The following is a 27315-nucleotide window of genomic DNA, read 5'->3' as shown; positions in this document are numbered from 1 at the left end:
CCAACCAGCCTGGTCCCCAGACCAGGAACCTGACGGTCATCTTTGACACTTCCTTTTCCTGTACGTCTCACCTCCATCACCCAGTTCTAGTTCATTAATAAAGATCCCAAGTCAGCCTACCTCTGCTCACCTCCACCCATTCCAGGCTTCGACACGTTATTGCTCTGACAACCGCAATTGCTTCCTGATTGGTTTCCTGCTTTCATTTTTGCTCTCTCCTGACTTTATTCACTACATCTGAGCCAGATCTATATTTTCTAAACAGAAATTTTGTTATAGTTTTCCTTATTTAAAGTTTATCAATGGTTTCTCATTTTGTTTTGGCAAAACGCCCCAATTCTGAAGAGCCTAAAAAGCCCTCTTCCAGCCTCACTGGAGGTGCTCTCTGCTACTCTCACTGGGCTTCCGCCTCCTCCCAGGGGCCTCTGTTCAGCGGTCTGCCTCAGGCCCCTGTTACATGTTACAGTGTTTGGAAATTCTCTACCCCTCCCACCCCTTCCTCACCTATTCTCCCTCATCTTTGGTCTCAAAAGAAATGTAACCTCCTTTACAAGTTCCTTCCTGGATGTATCAGTTTAAATCAGGTACCACTATTATATGCTGCCAGCGCATTCTACTTTCCTTCCTAGCAATTTATACAAGTTGCAACTAAATATTTGCATGTTAGCCTCTGCTCCTCACTGGCTTGAAAACTTCTCCTACCAAGTTTAATATCTAAGTGTTTAGCTCTAGTTCAATGCCTGTCATTTCCTATTCTGAAGAAATAAGTAAATACTGTAGGCTAAAATAATATAGGTTAAATGCATGGTAAGACAAAGAGAAGAAATAATCAAAACAGATACGACTCAGCATGAAATGACCAAAAGGACTAACATTGGAAGGTGCACAAAAGTCAGAATATGTCAGCAAAGTCACTATGGGCCCAGATGAAATAGAACTACTTACAGTAATTCATTTATTTACATCCTTTCTAATCATGCCAATTTTCAAAACCCAAGATTAACTCTGAACTGAGACTTCGGTGGTCTAAGTTTATGTTTCTATCCTGAGCCTGTTATCTAAAGCAAATTACTTCTCTGTGCTTCCTTCTTAAGAACAGGTAACATTTCTGCTACGAAAATGAACTGTAATGATGAAATTTTAAACTTAAGGGGAAAACAGTTTGAAAAGTACACTATTATCATTCTGTAGTGTGAATGCAATAGGGGAATTAAAAAGACTCTGCCCAATATCAGAGCAACATTATCATAAAAAATAATGTAATACAGAATTTTTCTTACTGGTGATTCTGTTCTAAAATCTATTCAATAGACAATAGGCAGATTAATCTTAATATACACTTATGTCTGGTCCCGTACTTCTTCACTCACAGACCTTCACTGCCAGTATTTTTAATACAGAATTAAATCATACAGCTTCTTAAGAAAAACACCAAGATTGCACGAGCTAAATGGAGAAGTATGTTGAATTGAAAGATACTTCACAAAAGAGGAAATGTAAATAACAGTAAGCCTGTATACAGAAATATGTGGAATTTCATTAGCAATATATCACAAAGTATGAAATTTAGAACAGGGTCTTATTTTTAGTCCTTTTGGCTCATATACAAGGATTAAATACCTACTGTTGATAAGGATGTATGCAATTGGCACTCTCATATTTTCCAGTGGCTGTGTAAATTTTTATAACTCTAGTAAAAATTTAACTTAGCAATAGGTTTTAAGGGCCATAAAAATACTTATACCTTTTGAACTGGCAAATCCACTTACAGCAATCTATCCTGAGGAAATTATTCTAGCTAAGAAATAAACCTTATGCTGAAAAATGTTTAACCACTCAGTATTTATAATATTGAATCACTGAAAACCTGAGGTACAATAATGAGAATGATCATTGTTATTATGAAGCTTGTACTAACATAGAAAATGCTTATAATAATATATTAAGGGAAAATAGGAGAAAATAAAATTGTTTATATGAGTATATCTTTCAAATACATCCACATACATGTAGGCAAAGAGGCAATAATATTATACATCAAAATTCTAATAGTGATTATATTAATAGAGATAGAAAGGAAGGAGGCACATTTTTGCTGTTTTCCTTTACTGTCTTTTTTTCAATGTCACTTGACATTTATAATAAAGTTAACAACAGCAACAAAATCTTCAATGGCTCCCCACTGTCGGTTTAAATTTATGAGTACGAATTTCCTATTCAAAGTCCTCAGTTCACCTCTGCTTTCTCTTGAATCTTATCTTAGACTTCTTACTCCTTACACTGTATCCATCCCTTAACAAGTCCCCTTCCAGTGGGCCCAGTGGTGGTACTCATTCCAAGTTTACTTAGTTGAATAGACAAATCTTTCCTCTTTTGGAACATTTCCTGACCCACTCCCTGCTGGAGAGAGATATATTTTAGTTAAAGCAATTTGGTACTTTTAAGAGAAATTCTATTTCCATAAAAAGACTGTTTATAAAAGCAGTAACCTATTTAATTTGGAAATAGGCATCAGTAACCTATTTAATTTGGAAATAGGCATCAGATAAAGTCAATCGGGACACTGTACCGATTTTTTTCTTTTGTAGACATACAGTAATTGACTTTATTTTCTGCATACCATATGTCTCAAAATAGGAAGCACAGTTGCTTCAATAAATGAATTTAAAGGAGTCAAGTTATATTCCACATCTAGAATTTTGTTCTCTTATTTAAAATTTATTCCATTAACATGTCAGATACAAAAATAAACATAAACATTCTCTCAGTATTGGTTTTCAATAAAATTACTAGGTAAAGCTAATGATTTAGGATTATAAGAACTAAGGCAGTATTTAGTGATGGCTTTAAGAACCTTCTTTAGCATTTACAAAGCTATTTAATGCCTATAAATTCTGGGTATGAGAGGCCTTAACAAAGAAGTACATTTTACAGCTGCATATGACAGTGTGAAACAATAAACAAACATTTATCACGCTGAGGAAAAAGTCCAAACTTTATGGCCTGATATGAAACTTAACCTGTAATATTCCATAGCAATAGCCACATTATTGGTAAGGCGTTGGATTCCTAGGACACCCCCCTAAAATCTATTTACCTTATTATACTGAGAGTTTGGTAAGATAGCCTGAGGGAATCTGATACCCCAAAACCTTAGTTGACATATAAAATGGTGTTCAGAATGGGTGATAAGAATAAGAAGTCCTGTGCAATCGGCTGCCTTTACAAACAAGACATGTGTAATGCTGGTAACTGAGTAGAGCTGCTGTCATCACAGAGAAAACACAGTCACTACAAAAACAGTTCAGAGCTTTTGTACTTAAGAAAGACTCTGAGTTATGGGTTAAGAAGTAAAAGAAGACACAAGATAACATCACCAGGCCCTGCAGGCTCACTCCATGTCCCAGGCAGTATAACAATTACTTAATTATGTTTAATTCTCACAACTTCTCTGCAAAGGAGACAGTATAACACAATACACCATGTAGGGCCACAGAAATGCGAGAGGCGCTAGGAGGGTAAAGAGTTTGAGCTTTAGGATCAAATATATCTGGAACTTATTATCCATACAACCTTGAGAAAATTATCTAGCTTCTCTAAGCCTCCATTTTCTCATCTATAAAGAAAGAAGGATGATGCAGACGCAGAGAATGGACTTGAGGACACGGGGAGGGGAAGGATAAGCTGGGACGAAGTGAGAGAGTGGCATGGACATATATACACTACCAAATGTAAAACAGCTAGTGGGAAGCAGCCGCATAGCACAGGGAGATCAGCTCAGTGCTTTGTGACCACCTAGAGGGGTGGGATAGGGAGGGTGGGAGGGAGGGAGACCCAAGAGGGAGGAGATATGGGGATATATGTATATGTATAGCTGAGTCACTGTTATAAAGCAGAAAGTAGCACACCATTGTAAAGCAATTATACTCCAATAAAGATGTTAAAAAAAAAAAAAGAAAGAAGGAAAATTAAGGTATTGGTAAAGTTTCTTCCAGGCGTATTGTAGGGTTGTATTTCCTGTTTCCACTGTGGCTGGGTGAGGCAATAGGATTACTTCTGGCTAACGAGTCATGACCAGAAGTGATCCAGTTACTTCTGAGCCAGGGCATTTAATTGCCAATGCAAGATCCTACAGAGCTCTTTCTTTTTCCTCTAGCCCTGTAACTGGCCACATTTAAGATGGGTTGCTCTGTCAGAACGGGTCCTCGAGAAACCATCGTAAGCAGAGTCCCCTTGTCAATCTAGATTGGACGGGTAGCATGAGCAAGAGATAAATGTAGCTTTAAGCCACTAAGATTCGGGGATTGCTTTATCATAAGTGTAACCAAGGCAATATGAACTGATAAAGGTCACTTCTCTCCTATAGAGTTATGAGGATTTAATGAAGTAATATTAGAAATATTTTTCAAAGTCTCTAGCAAACAGTACTCAATCGACATCTATGATTACTATTATGTTATTATCTTTTATAAATTAGAATACTGAGATCGCAAAATATTCCATAATGTGCCTCAGGACACACTGCTATCAAGAGACAGAGTTGCTTCTGTTAACACTGTAAAGCCTAAGATCTGTTCATTAAAGCCCCCCTCCTTTAGTCATCTAACCTGGCCAAAAAAACCCCCAACCTTCTAATAGTTATTATCTTTTTGTTCATATATGGGGTTTTTTGTTGCTGTTCTCAAACCCTCTCTCTGTTGCACAAAAATTAATTTCTTTTTATTCTCTGATTTTTTTCTGTGTGTTTGCTGTTTATTTTGTTTAATAAAGTTTGTCACACAGCATGGCAATCTTTATGCAAGATTTAACACTCACACCCCCCTACAATTTGACTGCAGCCTATCTTTCAGAATTTATCTTCTACTTCTACCCATGCTAGTCTGGTCTATAAACGCTGATCCAAATATAAAATGCTCATTTTCTCCTTCTAGTCTTTGCTTATGCCATTCTAACTGAAATTCTTCCTCTGTCCAGTTTCTGATTCTTCTTTTTAAAAATTGGACTTAAACTCTATTTCTTCCACAAAGTCAACTCTAATCACAATTTAAGAGCACACATGGTCCATCCTGCTTATTTGAAACATAATTTCATGTGATTTTATAAGACAGCTGTGTACTGCAGGGGTATAAAGCATGGAAACTGCAGTTCCCAGAATCCCTTGCCAGTAGAGTTCTGGTTAATTTCTTCCTATGACGAATTCTTACGAGATCTGAAGGCAGAGGAGGAAACAACATGCTTTGAGGATTTTAACTGCCTCATGGAACTGACTGAAAGCAAACAGATCAGACACTAATTACGTTTTTACATTTTGAGGGAGTTTACTGTAAACCCCCTTTACACAACAGCAAACGAATCAACAAACCACCGCCACTACCACGAAAAAACGTCAGCCCACACTAAAGAAGTCTTTGCTGTTCAAGAGGTTAAACAATCCCTGAGACACCAAACTTCCATGAATGGGAGGCAAGCTGTAGTTTAAAGAAGACATACTCGCTATACACACTTCAAGGGGAATAATGACAAAGAGGCAACTCTAAAAGGTGAAGGCACCTGTCAGAGAAAAAGGACAATGGAGTTCCTTGCAGGAAGTGCCTCCACTGCTTATGCGCACGTGTGTGTGTGTGTGTGTGTGTGTGTGTGTGTGTGTGCTAGAGTGTGAATGGGATTGTTTAGTGTCCCATTTGTATATGGGGTGGATGTGTGTGGAGGGAGGGACAATCTGTCTTCTAATTTTATAGATTCTCAGAACAAGAGGAACCACGTCTAGACCTGATGGAGCATTGACAGGTCTCCCAGATATTTTGGAGATTGAGTTGGTTGTAATGACTGGTTGGTTCTTTGGATTTTTATCCTGGCAAAAGGACTGGGTGTATTTTCTGCAGGGAAGAGAAAAAATGTATCTGGCAAACAGAAGGACAGGTTGCGGCAGCAACAATATACATACTCATCAATTCCTAGTTCATTGTCCTCTTCCTGGGCACACTGGAAAACTACATTTCCAGACTCCCACAAAGGTTACTGAGTCCTGGAATGTGAGTAGAAGGGACAAGAGTTGCTTCTGTACTAAGGCGGTTAAGTACCTATGAACTTTGCACACACTTTTTTTCTTTTTCACTCCTGATATTAGAAGCCACCTTTTTAGACGACACAGTTGAAAGACAGAAGCAGCTTGCCATCTGAACCACTGCTTGGAGGCTTGTTACCTATGAATCCCACCCCACCTGCATCAGACTGTGAATGAAGCCAATAATATCACGGGGCTAACGGTCACAAAAGTTGACATTAATAATCGTGATTAGACTGGTCATAATGATTGAACAGGACAAACCAGGGGAAACTGGAACAAAAAGGTCAGTGAGAACTTTAGGGTTAGTGAGAAATCATGGCAACCAGGCTAAGATTTGGTTGTTTTCAAAACAGGACAGTGAACCCAAAGGTAGATCTGAGATCAGAAAATCAGTCTAGCACGTGTGATGTCTTAATTTTGTTGCTTGTATGTATGTCTGTCTGGGCTCCAGTTCCTTCCGGTAAGAGACAGTGACTTTTCAACTTTGCATCCCTAGCACCTGGTGCAGGACAGATGGGATAAGATGTCCAAACTGAGCATAAGCTTCAGGGTGTTTATCAAAGCAGGTCAGATATGCAAGAGGACATGATTTTGGCTGGGGAAAGTCAGGGATCAGGTTTCTATACCCAGTCTTAGGAAGCTGGGTACTCAGGACCAGTGGGTCCAGGTCAGCTATTCCCTGTGTGCCACAGCAGTGCTCGTCTAGAGATACTTCATAGAGGTCCTTGCATTCCTTGGCCTGGGGTCACTTCAGCTTATAGCATCTGGAAAGAGGCTAAATATAGAGGTTAAATGAGCCAAGTTATTAGATTAAGAGATTAGGCAGGTACACCCAGAAATACCATCATATTTGCATTATTATTTAAAATAACTATTTAACTCTGTATTATTTTTACTCAATAGTATATATATGTTATAAAATATCACAGAACATAGGAAACACTATCCAAATAACTGAATCTACATGTCATTAATTCTAGAGAGATTAAAGAAAGAATATGCTTGTAAAAAATAAAAGATTTAGTCATAGATATAACTGTAGTAATAAATGAACAAAGTTATTCACTTTTACAATTTTTATGCTTCTTAACACTGAAGAGACAGCTTTGAAAAGTGATTTCCCAAGATAATGAAAGAGGCAAAAAAGGAAGAGAATTTTATCACCCAGCACCTATAGGGGAGACGGAAAAATACGGAACATTTTCTATCTAGTGAAGTAAACATACATTCATGTATACAAACATACGGGGGCAGAGAAAGCAGATGGGAAATTATTATAAGAAAAGCTCTAAAGAGACAAATCAGGAAAAGAAACACATAAAACCCAGATTCTTAAATTCCAGAAATAATTATGTATTTAATGGTTATTGAACCCTTTCCAAAGGAAAAATGTACTGAATTTTACTAGATTTTTACAAGAGCAAATTCTCTTTAACCTCCCCCCAAAAAACACACACACTGACACTCACTGCTTTCATATAAAATAAGAGAAAAAATTGATTTATTTATTTGTTCTTTCTCAAGTATTTACTGAGCATTCACTATGTGCCTGACATTGTGAAAGTATTACCAAAAAAAAAAAAAAAAGGGAAGGAAGAAAATGACATGATTCTAAAAGAGCTCTCTAATGTAATAAAGACACTCAACACATCAGAAGAGGCTGTCAATAAACAGAGCAAATACACTTAAAAGAACTGGTTATCGAGTTTCAGTATCACATCACATGGAAAATGTATTAAAATATATGTCTATGGAGGAAAAGGTGACAGACATTAGGAAAAAAAATCTACTGCATGAATAACAGATATAGAGAAAATAGGAAATAATAGCAGAGATCGATGAAACAGGAAATAGCTACAGTAGAGAATCTGTAAAACTGAAAGCTGCAAAGACTAATAGACAAGTATCTAGCAAGCCTAATCAAAAGCAAAAAGGAAAATGTCCCAAAATATTAAAAATGAAAAAAAGACTGTAACTATAGATGAAATATTGATTTCAAAAATAAGAGGAAACATTAAAATATTTTATGCTGATTAATTAATTAAAATAGACAATTTCCTAGAAAATATAACATCAAAAAACTAAAAACAGAACTACTATATGATCCAGGAATTCCACTCCTGGGTATATACCCAAAGAAAATAAAAGCATTAATTTGAAAAGGTACATGCACCCCAATGTTCATAGCAGCATTATTTACAATAGCCAAGACATGGAAACAACCTGAGAGTCCATCAACAGATGAATGGATAAAGATGTGTGTGCGCACGCACACACGCACACACATATATATATCGATAATGGAATAGTATTCAGCCTTAAAAAAGAATGAAATTCTGCCATTTGTAACAACATGGATGGACCTAAAGTGTATTATGCTTAGTGAAGTAAGTCACACAGAGAAGGACAAATACTCTGTTACGACTTACTTGTGGAATATAAAAAATAAACCAAATGAATTAACAAAACAGAAACAGACTTATAGATATGGAGAACAAACCAATGGTTACCAGTAGGGAGAGGGAAAGGGTGAGGGGAAAGCTATGGGTAGGGGATTAGGAGGTACAAACTACTGTGTATAAAATAAATATGCTACAAGGACATACTGTACAGCACAGGGAATACAGCCAATATTTTATAGTAACTTTAAATGGAGTATAATCTATAAAAATATCAAATCACTATGCTGTACACCTGAAAGTAATATAATATTGTAAATCAACTATACTTCAATTAAAAACTAATAATTCAGAATAAATAAAAAATATAAGGGACTTTCCCGGTGGCACAGTGGTTAAGAATCCAACTGCCAATGCAGGGGACACGGGTTCAATCTCTGGTCCAGGAAAAGCCCACATGCCACGGACCAACTAAACCCGGGTACCACAACTACTAAGCCTGTGCTCTAGAGCTTGCGAGCCACAACTACTGAGCCTGTGTGTCACAACTACTGAAGCCCACATGCCCTAGAGCCTTGGTGCCGCAACTACTGAGCCCACATGCCACAACTACTGAAGCCTGCGCACTCTAGGGCCTGTGTGCTGCAACTACTGAGCCTGCTCGCTGCAACTACTGAAGCCCGTGCACCTAGAACCCATGCTTCGCAACAAAAGTTCCGCAATGAGAAGCCCGTGCACCGCAAGGAAGAGTAGCCCCCACTCGCTGCAGCTAGAGAAAGCCTGCACGCAGCAATGAAGACCCAACACAGACAAAAAAAATAAAATAAAAAATAAAATAAATTAAAAACATGAATAGGACTATAGGCACAAAATAAACTGAATCAGTAGTTAAAGATCAACTTACCAAAACAAATTCAAAAAACAAAACAAAATTAAAAACAAATAAATCAATAAACCTCACTAGATCTAGACACATTCTGCCAAATATTGCAGGAACTGATAATCCTCCTCTTAAACTGTTTCACAGATTACAAAAGGCTTTCCTCATTTCATTTTATTAACATAGCACAACCTTTATACCAAAAGTAGACAAAACAAAAAAAATTATTAACCTAGATGCAAAAATGCTAAACAAAATATCAGCTATCCAAAACTTTCAAGGTGTTTAAAAATAGCTATCAGGGCCAGGTTCAGAACTGGTTTATTCCAGTGATGCACTGTTGGTCTAAGGTTAGAAAATCTATGAATATGACTCTCCACAATAAAAGAAAATGGGAGAAAAACCATGCAATTATCTTAACAGAAATCAAAGGAATATTTGCTAAAGTTTAACATTCACTCAAAATAAAAATTCTTAGCAAAATATAAATTTATAAAACATACCTACCAAAGACCTAAAGTAAATACCATAAACCTAATGAGTGTATGTGTGAAGAAAAAATGCATGAAAACATACTGACACTAACTACTTTCATATGAAACAAAAAAACAAGAAGCAAATATTTATGTGTTCATTTTCAAGATTTTATTGGAGGTCGGCTATGTGCTTGGCATTTCAAAAGAATTACCCGCCCCCTCCCCAAAAAAAGGAAAGAAAGAAAGAAGATAAATGCAATTATAATATGTAAAAGTAAAATGTAGAAAACTTCCCTTAAAATCAGGAAGCAACTCAAGAAGGCATGCTATCATCATTTCTATTTAACCTTATATACTGGGAGTCCTGGAACGTAGCACAAGAAAAAAAGATATCAAATGATAAAAGGCTTGAAAAGGAATAAATGATGCTCATTATTTCCACATGATATGACTGTCTCCAAATGAAGTCAAACAGAATTGCTTACAAAATATTATGAGAATTTGGCAAGGTTTTCAGATATAAAGTCAATGGTAAAAGTCAGTTTCAACATTAAACATCAGCAACAAAGTTTGAAGACATAGTAAGTACTCCATTTATAATATCTGCAAAATGGAGATCTAGGAGAAAATGATAATTTTTTAAAAATCAAAAGACATTAAAGAGGACCTGAGTAAATGGAAAGTTACATGATGGTCATGGATAAAATACCAATGCTCATGAAATTAATCTATCAATTCAATTTAAATTCTAAATAAAATTTCTCATGAAACTTGATAATATTCAACTGCAAAAGCAAAGGACCAAGAAGGGCCACGATAATTTTCAAGAAGAAAAACAAAGTTGAAGAAACTTATTCTACCAGATAACACTAATTAAGACACTGTGGTAATGACATAAGATAAACACACAGAAAAAGCAACAAATAGTACAGTCCAGAAAGAGACATAAAAGCATCTGATATACAATGGAAATGCTATTTCAAAAAGTGGGGGAAAGATGAACTATTGAACAAATATGCTGAGTTGATTGATTTTCACATATAAAATGAGATTACTACATTATGTTTAACATAAAATTCAATTTTGAATGATTAAGACCTATATATATATATATATATACACAAAGGAAACGTTAAAACTTTTGGAAAATAATAAAAAAGACTTTCTAAGTGATCTCAAAGTAGGTGAGGATTTCTTAAACAAGATGTAAAAAAGCATAAACACTAAAGACTTCACTGAAGTAAAAAACTTTCCAACATTAAAAGACACTGTATTCTATATGAAAAAAAAAAAAACCCAGAAAATTGGGTGAAAGTATTTGGAACACATATAGCTGACAACAGCTAGCAAACTCTTACAAATCATTAAGAAAAAAGCAAACAACCCAATAGCAAAATTTGCAACAGTAGGAGAAAGCAGTACACAGAGTAATAAACACAGATATGACCAAAGTTTAATAAACATATGAAAACAAACACATGAAATACACGCTGCCCGCGTGGTAGGCTACATTATAGGGAAGGTACAAATTAACTCAGAAATCCCAGTGGCGTAACAAAACAGGTTTGTTTTTCAGTCATGACACAGATCCAATGCAAGCTGACAGGCCACTCTGAGGACCCATGCTTCACTGTCCAGTTAATGTACTGTAAGAAAGGGCTGGAAAAGTTTTGAATCTCTACCTCTGACATGACAGTTGTCGCTTCTGCTCACAGCCTACTGGCCAAAAGTAGTTGACTGGCCTCACCTACCTGCAATGGGGCTGGGAAACGTTGGAGAGACACCTGGACATTCAGTGAAAAATAAATGTCTCTGTGATGAGTAGCAATTAGAGAAATCCGAACTAAGGCAATAGCAAGATGCTTCCCACACTCATTAGATTCGGGGGAACAACCATGAGAACTCTGATATTACCAACGATTTGTGAGGATGTGAAAAACGAAAGTCACACACAGCTGTTGAATATGTAAATTAGCACATTTTAAGAACATCTGCAATACCGGGACAAAGGTGTACCTACTTACGACCCTACTCTACAGGTGCATAAAAGGTGTCATGTGAAAATTATTCACTTAAAGTTGGTTTGTAATAGCAAAATATTGGAAATCAACTGAATGTTGGAGACAACCTAAATATTAGAAAAACCTAGAATACCTAAACTGTATTTTATTCTTACTGAAAGTGAATATTGATAGAGCATACTGAACAGGAAAAAAAGTTGCAGAAGGTGATATACTGTACACTTTATTAATATAAAGTTGTAAAACCTGCAAAGTTATAATATATATTGTGTGTAGATACAGGTACGTGGTTAGCCTATAATAATGTGCATAAATTATAAACAATTTCAAAATGGGGAGGAGAGACGGTATGTTAGGCTACACTATTCATAAAACAATTCATATCTGTTAATTCTACTATAGGTAATAAAACCTAAGAAAATAATACTGTTTAACAGTCACAAGTTATTCTTTGTTAACACTTACCTAGTAAGGCTTTTTATACTAACGATAATTAGAAGCAGCCCCATATTTTCAATATAGTTAAATATGGATGATGACATATGAAACACTATGATTATTAGAAATATATATATTAAGTAGTATAGTGACTGGAACTTGATCAACAGTAGCTACCGTCATCATCATCACTGTTACTGCTACTACTATTATTTACCTTTATTAAAGGAATAAGTACGCAAAGTAGGCTGATGTGTGGAAACAACAGTGAAACAATGTCAACTGGAAAAAGTGGAATACTAATTAGAATGTTTGTATACATTAATTAAAGCACCATAAACTATATTCACATCCATTAACAATGATTTTAAAATAACTTAGCATTTTAGTAAAATTTAATGCTTATTAAATGACTATTAATTTGCATATTGAAAATAAAATTATACTGTCACTCAATTTTCTCAAAACCCTACATTAGTTTAAATTTCTAGTTCACTATGCTAATAGGCATAGGCATTTATTTTATTTTTTATTTTATTTTATTTTATTTATTTTTTTGCAGTACGGGGGCCTCTCACTGTTATGGCCTCTCCCGTTGCGGAGCACAGGCTCTGGATGCGCAGGCTCAGCGGCCATGGCTCACGGGCCCAGCCGCTCCGCGGCATGTGGGATCTTCCCGGACCGGGGCACGAACCCGTGTCCCCTGCATGGGCAGGCGGACTCTCAACCACTGTGCCACCAGGGAAGCCCAGGCATAGGCATTTTTAAAACCATTTAAGAAAATATATCTGTGACAACTAGTTTCATTATTGAAGAAAATCTCCTTCATAAATGATGCATGGCCCCTGAAATCATTAACTTCTGAAAAGAAAAATAATTTCACAGTTGTTTCTACTACATAACTGCTTACTTGATAACTGCATTATTTTTATCACACATTTTTTAGTTAATATGACTTGGTTTACTAAAGGAAACATCTATAAAAGCAGTAGGAGAATGCAATGACTAAACCTCTTATGTGCTTGTAATTTTAATTTTTATCAGTACAGTTTTATCCACTGAGAAAAGTCAGGAAGGAAAGAGATTATCTTCTATTTTATACTTTCACTCCAGCGCTGAATGAATCTGACATTTATTTTTATACAATGGCCTGAACCTGAGGTGTTTTTTTTTTACCGTGGTCAACAAGAACACAGCAAATTCAGTGGCAAGTCTAGGTCATACCCCAAGGGGAGAGAGAAGAAAGAGTTTTCTTCCCTTAGTTCCTGGATCTTCTTTACGGTTTATACTGTGACCAACGAATATGGGTTGTGAGGCTTATTTAGAGCCATTTGCACTTGTGTTAGGTAGAAAAAGACTTTGTCTCCTCTCCTCTAATCATTATTATACTAGGTTACAAGGAGCTGTGCCTATGTTCCACACCTCTGTAAAAATCTATTTGATGTTCCCTTCTGTATCATCTATTCCATTTATTTGTTTGCATATGTAGTCTACCCAGTTATTGACCATGAAATGGTTAGATGGCCATGCCCTTGAGCTAGCTGGGCTGGTGATCATTGCTCATCCAGGAAGTGTCATGGCACTGTGTAATGGAGGTATCATTTTTTTTTTCCAGCTTGGACTCAGATCAAGAAGAGGCTTTCCTATATAAGGGACAGAAATACAATTCTCCCCATTGCCTAAGAGCAGAGAAAACAGCTAGCAGAGAGAACACAGATGGGGACAGATGGCTTAGACTAGAGAGACATCTCCAGAACCAGTGGACAAATGCCATTTCTGGATTACCATTTTACATCTCTAGCCATACAGGGATCAGAAATGCTTAGCTGTTCAAGACACATACAGCTGTAACTAGAGATGTCTGAGAAAGATAGCTACGGAGGCCAAATGAAGTAACATTAGTACCAAGGATAGACATCATTCTCACAGCTCACTAAGTCATTCTAGAAAGGACACACCAACCACATTTTGTTTGTTTGTCTGTTTTATACCAACTATATTTGAAAGTGTTTTCAGCTTCAGTTTTCAAAGATCAACTGGCGGAAAAAAAGATCTTAAGATACAATCTTGGTGAAAGAGTTAGTGCCTTATAATCTCTTGCAACTCACATGCTCTGCCTCATTTCTGGGGATTTGAAATAACAAGGATTTTAATCACCTCTAAACTAAGCAGAGCTAAGCAAAGATTAGTCTGCTCATGTAAATTTAAACTTGCTCATGCAAGACCACAGAGAAGCTAAAGTTACAAACTACGGATTAACCAATTTCTCTATTGAGTTAGCTTGGTCATGAACCATACAGTGAGACTGATAGAGGGTAATCAATATACATTAATTATTGAGTCTCTATATGCCTGAAATATTCCAAATGGGATTAATTTCATAATAGAATCTCTTCAAACAGTTTTTATGACAGGTTTCAAGATTATCTTTCATTTATGAAGTGATTCATCTAAGTCTCTTCACCTAAAAGTAGGTATATTCCAATATAAATGGAGTTAATGAGCAAATGTTACCTAAAAATGTTCCTCAAATCCTATATTTTTAAATGCATTTACTTGGTGAGTATATTTTTGACACTGAATTTTTATTAATTCACAGTAAACAAAATTTCTACTATATATTTGAATTAGTTTTCTGTAAGCTTGTATACACAAATATTTCAGTGAAGAAGATACAGAAGATAGTTTGAATCTGGAAAGGAATGCCTAGTAGTTAAAAAAATTTTCCAAAAATAAAAATTAAGGTGGAACAAGTTTTATAAAAAAAGATGTTTGTATTTCTTTTAAAAATAAACTGTAGTCTCTTACCCTAAGTATTAAGTAATGACTCATTACTTCACTTGATTTAACTTTAAAAAGAAAGCCACAATTATTTTTATAATAACCTGCAATTAAAACCAGAGATAAGAATCCTTTAAAATTTTGCCTACAATGAACACAAGAAAGTTTGGAGAACATTTTGTCTTAGAACGGGAAAAAAAGTAGCTATATAAATATCATAGTGGTCAGTTAGGAATATTATATACACCTAGTAAATAGGAGAAGTTCTACTCAAAAGATTTAAGACTTAGAAAGGGGCTCTAAAATTAATGCGATCACTCTTCTGGTTGGACAAATGATCAAATAAATTCTCACGATATATTTTAGGTTAATGGAGATTTTTCTTTTCACTAGCAAAACAACTATGTGCATTTTGGAATTCTCTTAATAAAGAAAACAAAATTTTACACATTAGACCCTTTATTCTGTCATATGTATGATAGTTCTTATTTTTCTTGTTAAAATTTGCTTACATACTTTCCACTGACCATGTGTTATTTTTATAATTATGAAAAATCAATAAAGTGATTTCTATTTTGCAAAAGAAAAATTACAGTTGCACATTTTATTTTACCCCCAGAAGTAACCTTCCATTATACTTGAGTGTTCTCTATATTATAGGGAATACAATGGAAACAATTCTGATTGAGCAGAAGTAAAACTGTCTATTAAAAAATATCACTAAGAGTTTTATAGTATCCATTAGTCTTTAATCCATTTTGAGCTTATTTTTGTGTATGGTGTTAGAGAATGTTTTGATTTTCTTCTTCTACATGTGGCTGTCCAATTTTCCCAGCACCACTTACTGAAGAGACTGTCTTTTCTCCACTGTATATGCTTGCTTCCTTTGTCATAGATTAACTGCCCATAGGTGTGTGGTTTTATTTCTGGGCTTCCTATCCTGCTCCATTGATCTATAAGTCTGTCTTTAGGCCAGTACCGTACTGTTTTGATTGCTGTAGCTTTATAGCATAGTCTGGAGTTAGGGAGCCTGATTCCTCCAGCTCCATTTTTCTTTCTCAAGATTGTTTTGGCTATTCGAGGTCTTTTGTGTTTCCATATAAATTATAAGACTGGATACTATAAAACTCTTAAGAGGAAAACATAGGCACAACACTCTTTGACATAAATTGCAGCAATACCTTTTTGTACCCACCTCCTAGAGTAATGAACACAAAAACAAACAAATGGGACCTAATGAAACTTCAAAGCTTTTGCACAGCAAAGGAAACCATAAACAAAACAAAAAGACAACCCTCAGAATGGGAGAAAATATTTGCAAATGAAGCAACCAACAAGGGATTAATCTCCAGAGTATACAAACAGCTCGTGCAGCTCAATATTAAAAAAAAAACAAAAAAAAACCCAATCAAAAAATGGGCAGAAAACCTAAACAGACATTTCTACAAAGAAGACATACAGATGGCCAAAAAGCACATGAAGAGGCTCAACACTGCTAATTATTAGAGAAATGCAAAGCAAAACTACAACGAGATATCACCTCACACCAGTCAGAATGGCCATCATTAAAAAGTCTACAAATAATAAATGCTGGAGAGGGTGTGGAGAAAAGGGAACCCTCCTACACTGTTGGTGGGAATGTAAATTGGTACAGCCACTATGGAGAACAGTATGGAGGTTCCTTAAAAAAACTAAAAATATAGCTAACACATGATCCAGCAATCCCACTCCTGGGCATATATCTGGAGAAAACCATAATTCAAAAAGATACAAGCACCCCAATGTTCACTGCAGCATTATTTACTACAACCAAGACATGGAAGCAACTTAAATGTCCATCGACAGAGGAGTGGATAAAGAAGATGTGGCACATATATACAATGAACTATTACTTAGCCATAAAAAAGAATGAAATAAGGCCATTTACAGGAACATGGATGGACCTAGAGACTATCATACTAAGTGAAGTAAGTCAAACAGAGAAGGACAAATATCATATGATATCACTTATACGTGGCATCTAAAAAATGATACAAATGAACTTATTTACAAAACAGAAACAGACTCACAGACTTAGAAAACAAACTTATGGTTACCAAAGGGGAAAGGTGTGGGGTGGGAGGGATAAATTAGGAGGTTGGGGTTAATATATACACACTACTATATATAAAATAGGCAATCAACCAGGACCTACTGTATAGCACAGGGAACTCTATACTCTGTAATAACGTATATGGGAAAAGAATCTGAAAAAGAATAGATATATGTATATGTATAACTGAATCACTTTGCTGTACAGCTGAAACTAACAAAACATTGTAAATCAACTCTACTCCAATATAAAATTTTTAAAAAGTTAGTGGGTAAAAAAAATAAAAACATAAAAAATATCACTGTCCATTAAATAATAAGAGTGTCCTGAGCATTTTTGGATGAATATAACCTTGGATTAAATCCGCTAAAAAGAAGTATATTTAAGACCACTAGGTCCAAAAAAAAAGGGGGTGTGGTGCTGAGGGAAATGCAAGCCACAGAGCATGGAAACCCGAGAAGATAAAGAGTCTTTCTAAAGGTTTCACACAATAGCCTAAAGAGCAGACATAACCTACCTTGGTTTTTGGAGATGGCTTTTGTGTGTCTCTCACGAAGTCTTTTGTTAGAAGGATGTTCTTACAATTGGCCTCCTATAAAAGAAGTATAAAAGGAACATTAGAGACCGAAGAACACTACCCTAACCAGAAATTACAATGTAGTGAAAAGCATTTCTGGATTGAGTTGTTCATATCAGAAGCTAGTGAGACTGTAGAGAGCAGTCAAAACGTTTCCTTTCTTCTTTGTCACATACATCAGTGAAGTAATGTAAGACAGTGATGGAGTAGGTGTGGGGCTTACAGGACATATATATTCAGAGAGGAGTATTAAGAATCTCATCTACGCTATCATGTCATTTACATATCCACAGACATCTCACCTCTTCTTTGGAGAACTGAGTAATTCTCCAAGATATCAACACCAAACTTGAAGTTTCCAACTTTCCCCAAGTATTTTACAAACGGGTTCTGATTCTGTAAATGTTTTATCATAAACAAATTCCTTCACATTGTTCATAATCCGTATCGAATAGTGACAGCTGCATATCAATATCCCGAGAAAAAATATCTGAGTATCTGTTTACAAAATTATTAAGCTTCTAAGTCCTCGGTTCACGCCACAACAGTACATGCAAAAATAAGAGCAGAGATTACGAGGCAGCAGCTTACTTGCGGTTGGATAGATTTACTATTTATTTCTACATGGTAAATAAAAACAACAATCTTGTTGTTTTTTACAAAATAATGTAGGGCCTCACTTCTGAATAGCCATTAACTTGAGTCAGTTTTCCATAGATGATTCTATCTCCAAATTAAGACAGAACGAAAATACATAAGAGGAAGATTATAGTCAACAATAAAGCTAAGGAGTAAATAAGTCAGACTTCTTTTACCTGCTCCAAAACCTTCACCTCTGCAGCCCATTTCTTCCCCTATCATGTCTACCATTCACTCATCTAAATAATGAGGTTTTTTTCCAACTTACTTTAGGGTTAATTATCATCTTTTAAACAAAACTGTATTCTACACATTTTATAATATTACTAAAATTTCCTGGAATTACATTCTTATATTTTTAAAGGGAACAGTATATTATGAGGACAAAGTGTCCCTAAAGAAAATAACACTACTACTTACTACTAATAAATAATTACTAAATCATAGGATGTTTCGGGCACTGTGCTAAAGACTTTGCATTCATAATGCCATGTCCCCCTCAACAGCCCTATGAGTTAGGTACTATTATTATATCGTATTATCATTCCCCCTTTAAGTATTACACAACAAAAGCATACAGAAGTTAAGTAAATTGCCTAATGTCACACAGGACTCAAAGATGGTTCTGAATAACTTTAAGGCCTGAGCTCTTATCATCTTTATATACTACTTCTCATCCAATATAGCTGACAGCTTAAATGACCAGGTTGTAGAACCACAGCATTTTAAAGCCAAGAGATTTTTTAATGATCAACTACTCTATCCACGCCCCTAATTTTACAGATGAGGGGTGTGCATCCTGAGGTGATGTGCCCAAAATCACAGAGTGGTAGAGTCGAGACCCATGCCTGGACCACAGGGCTGTACAGGCTACCTGTCCTCCACTCTGTGCTAGGGAGCAATATTCCCAGACTCGGAGGGTATCATGAACCTCTTGTGAGCTGGGGGCAGGGGTAGCTGCAGCACGGCCAACACTCTCAGCTGCCCGTGGCCTCATGCACAGCCCTGTGTAAGGACCAAGGGTACATTTCTGAGCTCTCCAAATAAGTGTGCATTCCAGTCCTACCCTTTCCCACCAGTCACACCACCTGCTGTTGGGAAGCTGTTTACTGGAAATAGTGAATGAACCCATTCCCGCTTCTGACTCACTGTGAGAGGGATAAACTATATCCAGCATGACATTTAAAAGGTTTAAGTGATTAACTGCATAGTCCGTTGCGTAATTTGGCTACCCTTGGATAATATAATTAGGTATAATCCTTATACCTCTTTTTAAACTACTGGTAAGTAAATGTTAGAATGTGATGAGAAGAAAAAAGGCCAACTCTTAAGGAAAGTGAATAGGAATAGGTGACCTTTGTTTATGTCTGTCTGAGCTTCTAAATGCCTATAATTCTTTCTTCCTTATGCATAAACTAAAAGTGGCTGTGTTTCCTTTAAAAGTGACAGTATCACTCCTAATTTGCCTCCCTGTCCCTGTGAATTAATAAGTATAAGGCTGACAGTCAGCTTTTCCCTAAAAGACTCTGAAAGCATTTTCTGTAAACTTTTAACTGAAAATGCCACCTACATAAATTACGTTTATTTTTTGTTTTATGACTTTAAATTCAGAGAGTGGAGTCAAAGTGAAGTTCAGTAGTCACAGCACCATCCTAGCTCTCTAACCAGCTCTAGGAAGTCAGGCAAGCATTTTTTTTTTTTTTTTGCGGTACGCGGGCCTCTCACTGTTGTGGCCCCTCCCGTTGCGGAGCACAGGCTCCTGACGCGCAGGCTCAGCGGCCATGGCTCACGGGCCCAGCCGCTCCACGGCATGTGGGATCTTCCCGGACCGGGGCACGAACCCATGTCCCCTGCATCGTCTGGCAGACTCTCAAACACTGAGCCACCAGGGAAGCCCCAGGCAAGCATTTTAACCTCTTGGACCTCTCCCTCAGTTTAAAGATCTATACAACAAAGGGACTGGATTAGGTGAGCTCCAAGAATCCTAGCTAGCTCTTAAATTTCAAGACTTTATGACCTTATGATTCTTTCAGGAAGCAATATTTATTGACAAAAAAGTTAAGCCACATCCTGTTGAGGGTTGCATTCCCAATGCCCCCATCCGAATGCTGCTGGAGTACTGGCTCCCATGCAATAGCAGTGAACTACAGAACACAGGCCACACTTCCTGCAGGGCCAAGTGTTACTCAGATTTCTGGAGGGAAATTAAGTAATTCAACTAGTACCTTAAATTAGTAACTGGTAATAACTTAATGTATTGTTTTAAAACAGATATAGTATGGTAACTCCATAATATATTATGAGAAATATTTTAAAGATAAAACCTTTTTAAAGTTGTGCTTTTAAAAAACCATTTATGCTTGTAGGTATATACCTGAGAATTAAAAACATATGTCCACACAGAAACTTTTACATAAGTGCTCACTGTAGCATTTATGTTTGTAGGTGTATGCTTGTAGATATATACCTGAGAATTTACGCCTGTAGGTATATACCTGAGAATTGAAAACATACGTCCACACAAAAACTTTTACATAAGTGCTCACTGTAGCATTATTCATAATGGCCCAAAAGTGGAAACAACACAAATGTCCATCAACTGTTGTTCAGATAAAAAAAATACGGTGTATACACACAATGGAATATTGTCCAGCTATAAAAAGGAATGAAGTACTGATACCTGCTAATCACATAGATTCACCTTGAAAACACTATGCTAAGTGAAAGAAGCCAGACACAAAAGGACACATATTGTGTGAGTCCATGTGTACGAAATGTCCAGAACAGGCAAATAATGACAGGAAGCAGATTAGTGGTAGCCAGGGCCTGGGAGGAGGAGGGAACGTACAGTCACGTCTCATAGCTCCAGTCTGCATGGGGCTTCTTTTGGGGTGACAAAAATGTTCCGGAGTTAGGTAATGGTAATGGTCGTACAACTTGGTGAACATGCTAAAACCCAATAAACTGCATATTGTAAACAGGTGAATTTTATGGTACATGAATTATGTCTACATTTTTTAAAAAGCCTTTTAAAGCAAATCCCCACATTCCCAGGGCAAAGGGAAGAGACCTCAGGTTTGCGTTTGAACTCTCCCCTTAGAAGAACTTCTTTGCAAAGGTTTGAAGGGGGAACGTTTCGTGTTTGTAAGTATTATGTGAGCATGGAAATTCTCTCAAATATTAACTGAACCCTATTATTATGTGTGGCATTGCAATGCCGGTCACTGGAGAATGGAATGATAAATTAGACACGAATATATTACATAGGGTATACTTATATTTATTTTAAACATTTCTACTTGAACGAGACTTCTGACTGAACTGACTGCCCACTCCAAAGACTTGAGTAACATCCAATTGCTTAAACCCGCTGTATCATGAAAACACCATTTAAAAATACAATAGGGAAAGAAAAAATACCTTGTTTGTCCCTGCTGTGTTGGCCTTTCCATTCACTTACTAACGACAATAAAAAATAGGAAAGCACCTGCCGTTCCCTCCGCCTAGCCCGCTGCTCCCAGCTATTCACATTGTGTGCCCACACTTCACCCAGGTCTCTGTTCAGATTTACTGGAGGGGACTCCCTCCCTGGAACACCTCATCTGAATCACCACTGCTCTCCCCTCCCACTGGGGCGCTCTCTGTTTCTTCAGAGCGCTCAGCAATATCTCCCTTTAATATTTAGTGGTTTTAATTCTTCACTGTCCATCTCACCCTGCTCTGTGAGAAGACCTGTGTCACTCACAGATACATCCCCAAGGCCTAGAACAGTGTTCGGCACACAGCAGAAGCTCAGCTGTTGTGGTGAATGAGTAAACCAAATCAATGAACAATATCCCTTTTCTAACCTTTCACAATCCCTTTGTGCATTCCTCCTGTTTTTAATTCTCTCCTTAATCAGCTTACACTTCACGACCTTTCATTCCTTTGCTAATGCCCTTCGTTTTCTTCCTCTTGTCGTCAATCACTGCATTTATTTCACAAAAGGACAACCTTGGATGAATCCGGTTATATGCCTTCTCTGTGCTGGGAATGGAGCAACTGAAAGTGGCTGGAAAAAAATTATAGAACTGGGGCTTCCCTGGTGGTGCAGTGGTTGAGAGTCCACCTGCTGATGCAGGGGACACGGGTTCGTGCCCCGGTCTGGGAAGACCCCACATGCCGCGGAGCGGCTGCGCCCGTCAGCCACGGCCGCTGAGTCTGCACGTCCGGAGCCTGTGCTCCGCAATGGGAGAGGCCGCAACAGTGAAAGGCGCGCGTACCGCAAAAAAGAAAACAAAAAATATAGAGAGAGAATTGGTTGACTGTGTCATGTTAAATTTATTACCATAAATCTTGAATGAACCCTGTCTAATCCACAGCAATCCTGCTATACTTCTTTAGTAACATGATTTTCCACTCTCCAAGATGATACTTCATGTCTCCTCCTCTCTTCTCAAACCCTTTTCCTTCCATTCTTGCTTCATTGGAAAAAAGAAGCAACAGAGAAGCTTCTCATTACCCCACCATCAAATTTACAAACCACTCTATGTCCCTCCAGTTACCATGGAAGATTCTGGTCCTAATCAGCCATTCCCTCCACGCCACCTTTGAGCCCATCTCTTCTCACCCTCTCAAGGACGTCACTCTTTCAATTCTCCCCTCCCACTCCCTCTCCACGAGATCATTCCCATAATCACACGCATGCTCTGTAATTATCTTTAAGAACAGAAAACACCAACCAAAAAAACAACTTCCTTAATCTTAGTTCTCTCACTAGCTGTGGTCCCACGTTGTTTGCTTTCCTTTATAGCGCACTCCTCCAAAGCAGCTGTCTTCACCGTATCTACTCCTTCATCTTCAGTGCCCCCAAATCTGTGTTTTTCGTTTGTTTGTTTGTTTGGTCACTAGCCACAGAAAGTGCTGAAAACAGTCACAGCTTGGTTTCCATCTTACTCAGTTAGCAACACCTGACCCAGGTGATTCCTTCTAATAGCTGCCACGTCGTCACTGATGGGGGGAAGCTGCCCACCTCACTGACCAGCTCCACAGGATCTGCTTGGGCACTGCTTCTCCTCTATACAATACAGTTACATATCTATTGGTTATTGGTTTGTTTTGTGTATCCTCTACTAAATACAAGTTCTATGAAGGTAAATAATTGGTGTCCCTTACTCATGACTAAAACTACAGTGCCACTGAAAAGTGCCTTGTGTAGTAGGAGCTCAATAAATATGTGTTGAATAAACAGTTGAATGAAATCGGAGTGACTCAAGGGTTGATGTAGAGAATTCTTCTTTTCCCAAAGGATACAATGATCTCAGAAAACTTTCATTTCTTTTCAATACAACCAATATCCTAACGACTCCCAAATCTGTATCGCTATCTTTGACGTTTCTCCTAAGCTACTTAAGTCAACTGCTTACTTGGCAACTGTACCTTGCTGTCTAATAAGCACCTCAATTTATGTCCAAACCTGAGCTTTTGATTTGTCAGCAAAATAATTTACGTCAGTCCTGGAGTTTCTTCCCCAGATTAGCAAATGGTACCCAGTTGCTCAAGCCAATGTCTTAGGTATCAACCTTGATTCCTCCCTTTCCCATACCTCCCACCATCAAACCTATCATCAAGTCCAGTCAGCACTCTCCAAAGTAAACTGGGATTCATTCACTTCTATGTACACAGCCAACCCAGTCACAGCCATCATTTTTCACCTAAATTACTTCAATCATCCTGCTTTCTATACGCTTTGTATACGTATATCAGATGATGTCATTCCTCAAGCAATGTCTCATCATTACTCCCGGAATAAAATCCAAACTATTTACCATAACCTACATAGCCTCACATGATCTAGCCCTTGCCTTCTTGTCTAACCTCATCTCACACCACTTGCCCGCTCCCTTACTATGCCTTAGACACAATGGCCGCGTTTTCTACCTTCAAACACTCCAAGCCCTTTCCTGCCTTCAAGTATTCGTCTTTCATATTCCCTCTCCCTGGAATGCCTCTCCACCATTTCTTTAGCATGGCCGGTATATTCTCCTCCTTCAGCTCCTATGTCACCTCCTCCGAGAGGCCTTCTTTAACAACCCCATCTAAAGTGGCTCCCCTGATTACTCTCTTCCCTTATTAACCTGCTTTACTTCAAACACAGTACTTATTCTAATTTGTAATTCACAGTTTTGTTTTACATTTTGATTTATTTATTGTACATCACCTCCAGTAGACTTTAAGGTTCATGTGGGTAAGGATTTGCTCAGTGTACCCCCAGCATTCTGTAGGTATTTAATAAGCGTTTTTTGAATGAATAAAGAAAATAATGTCAACTCTTACATTTCCCTTGCCTTTAGTATTAATTTCCAACCACTAAAGAAACGTGATGGATCTCCATGATATTGAGAATCAGATGATAATACATTTTCTTACTACCTGGGTAATATAATAATGGGTGAGGGTAGGTGGCAAAGAAGCTGTTATTATGACAGGCAGAAGTTGTCAGAGAGCTGCAATTGGTATGCTGGAATCAAATCACACAAGTGATTTGATCGAATTTAGTGAGTTGGAGACATGACAGAGAGCAATGCTGATATGATTACAAGTGGGTGTAACAGCCCAAGCCTAAAGCCTCCTACAGGAAAAAGCTACATAACACACTGCTACTTTGCACACAACCAGGATCCAATAAATGTCACTGGCAGATTGCAGACCACTCCTTACAATACCATAAAAGGCTCCACTTTAATTCAACTGTATCTGCAAAATGAATCTTAATTTGGCTGACTATAACAAATGAACAGGATGTTTTCTTAAAACTCAAAAGTAGGGCTTCCCTGGTGGCGCAGCGGTTGAGAGTCCGCCTGCCGATGCAGGGGACACAGGTTCGTGCCCCGGTCCGGGAAGATCCCACATGCCGTGGAGCGGGTGGGCCCATGAGCCATGGCTGCTGAGCCTGCGCGTCCGGAGCCTGTGCTCCACAACGGGAGAGGCCACAACAGTGAGAGGCCCACGTACCGCAAAAAAAAAAAAAAAAAAAAAAAAAACCTCAAAAGTAATACGATGTTATCTTTACATAAATAAAGGGAACAAATTGAATTAAAATAGCATTTAACAGATTTTCATTATATAAACTTTTGGGAAGAAATCTGTAGTTCTTGGGCTTGGACCAGGGAAATATAAAGGGAAGAGGTGAGAAGTAGTTAAGTTTCAGATGTATTTTGGACTCATTACTTTTACTTTATAAACTGCAACTACACTAGTCACAAGTACCACCTTAATTGTCTTTTAAAACTGCTTTACAGAGAATGTTGAAAATTGTTTTACAGAGAATGGCAACCAGTCATTTCTGATTAAAGAAAAAGGAATGAGAATGAATATAGCAAGAGATGGTTAAAGATTTAAGCATCATCAAACATTAGAATCTAGACTTCTGATCTCATCATTACAATCCATTACAGTTTTCTCTTCCTTCCGCTCCTCTGTCACCTCTTTGGAGAAGCTTTCTGTAACAACCTCATCAGAATCAGCTCTTCCTCGTTACTCTCAACTTGCTTTACTTCTGTAACAGTCACAACTGGTTTAAGATTGGTTTAGGTGTCCATATGTTGTGCTGGTGATTTCAGATCTATTCTTAATATATGTGCATATTAGCCCACCATGCTTTCTTGTTTCACAGTCTTGCAGAAGGTCTACTTTTTACTGATTTGCACAGGGGTTTGAATCTGTTGTCAGAGGCGAGTGAGCGAGTGCCAGACTCAGGCCTTTTCATCTGCTGGTCCCTCTGCCTGGGATGCTCTTCCTCCTCATGTCTATATGGCTTGCTCCACCACAGCACTGTGATCTCCACTCATCTCAGAGGGGCTTCCCTCAATTTTCTATAGAAAATAGTGATGCCAACTTCCCTCTCTCCTCTCATATACCATTAATCTCAAGTCTTTATCATGGTTTTAATTTTCTTCACAGAATGTATCATCAAATGTCATATTAATTTTCTTAATTGTTTACTGTCTGTGTCCCCCTCCTAAAGAGGCAAAGTCCACGAAGGCAGAGATTTTTTTAAAAAAATTAAATGCTATAGCTCCAGTTCACATAATACTAACTGCTACACAGTAGGTGTTTAATAAATGGTGGTTCAAATTAGACTTTATTGCTATTTTCAGGATATTACGTCCAAAAAAAGCAGAAAACATTTTTTTTTTCATGTGCACATGGAACATTCTCTAGGATTGACCACATATTAGGGCACAAAACAAGCCTCAACAAATTTAAGAGTACAGAATTACTTCAAGCATCTTTTCTGACCACAATGGCATGAAACTAGAAATAAACCACAGAAAAAGAAACAAGAAAAAAGTGATTACATAGAGACTAAACAACACGCTACTAAAAACACAATAGGTCAATGATGAAATCAAAGAAGAAATTAAAAAATACCTTGAGTCAAATGACAATGAAAACAGAACCATACCAAATCTATGGGATGCAGCAAAAGCAGTTCTTAGAGGGAAGTTCATAGCAATACATACCTTCTTCAAGAAAAAAGAAAAATCTCAAATAAACAGCCTAACCCACCACCTACAAGAATTAGAAGAAAAACAAAGAAAACCTAAAGTCAGCAGAAGGAAGGAAATAATAAAGATCAGAGAGGAAATAAAATAGAGATAAAAAAATAGAAAAATGAATAAAACCAAGAGCTGGTTCTTTGAAAGAGTAAACAAAATTGACAAACCTCTGGCCAGGCTCACCAAGAAGAAAAGAGAAAAGACCCAAGTGAACAAAATAATAAGTGAAAGAGGAGAAATCACAGCCGATACCAAAGAAACACACACACACACACACACACACACACACACACACACAAAACATAAGAGAAACTGTACAATCAAGAAGAAATAGGTAACTTGAACAGACTGATCACTGGTAGTGAAATAGAATCTGTAATAAAAAAAACTCTCTACAAACAATAA

At 37.3% G+C, this 27315-nt stretch overlaps 1 protein-coding gene across 4 annotated transcripts in view; it reads right to left on the bottom strand.

Moving 5' to 3' along the window:
* Nucleotides 1-27315, bottom strand: part of FAM13A (family with sequence similarity 13 member A) — a 356108-nt gene that overhangs the window by 168864 nt on the left and 159929 nt on the right. For all 4 annotated transcript variants that reach the window (XM_079920400.1, XM_079920402.1, XM_079920401.1 and 1 more), the window contains one exon: nucleotides 17672-17746. In XM_079920400.1, the coding sequence (XP_079776526.1) occupies nucleotides 17672-17746 (75 nt within the window). The remainder of the gene's footprint in view (nucleotides 1-17671; nucleotides 17747-27315) is intronic.

Source organism: Stenella coeruleoalba (assembly GCF_951394435.1).
Source record: "Stenella coeruleoalba genome assembly, chromosome: 4".
In the NCBI taxonomy this organism is placed as follows: domain Eukaryota; kingdom Metazoa; phylum Chordata; class Mammalia; order Artiodactyla; family Delphinidae; genus Stenella; species Stenella coeruleoalba.
Note: the sequence above shows the minus strand (reverse complement) of the source record. Positions and strands in the feature narration are given on the sequence as shown.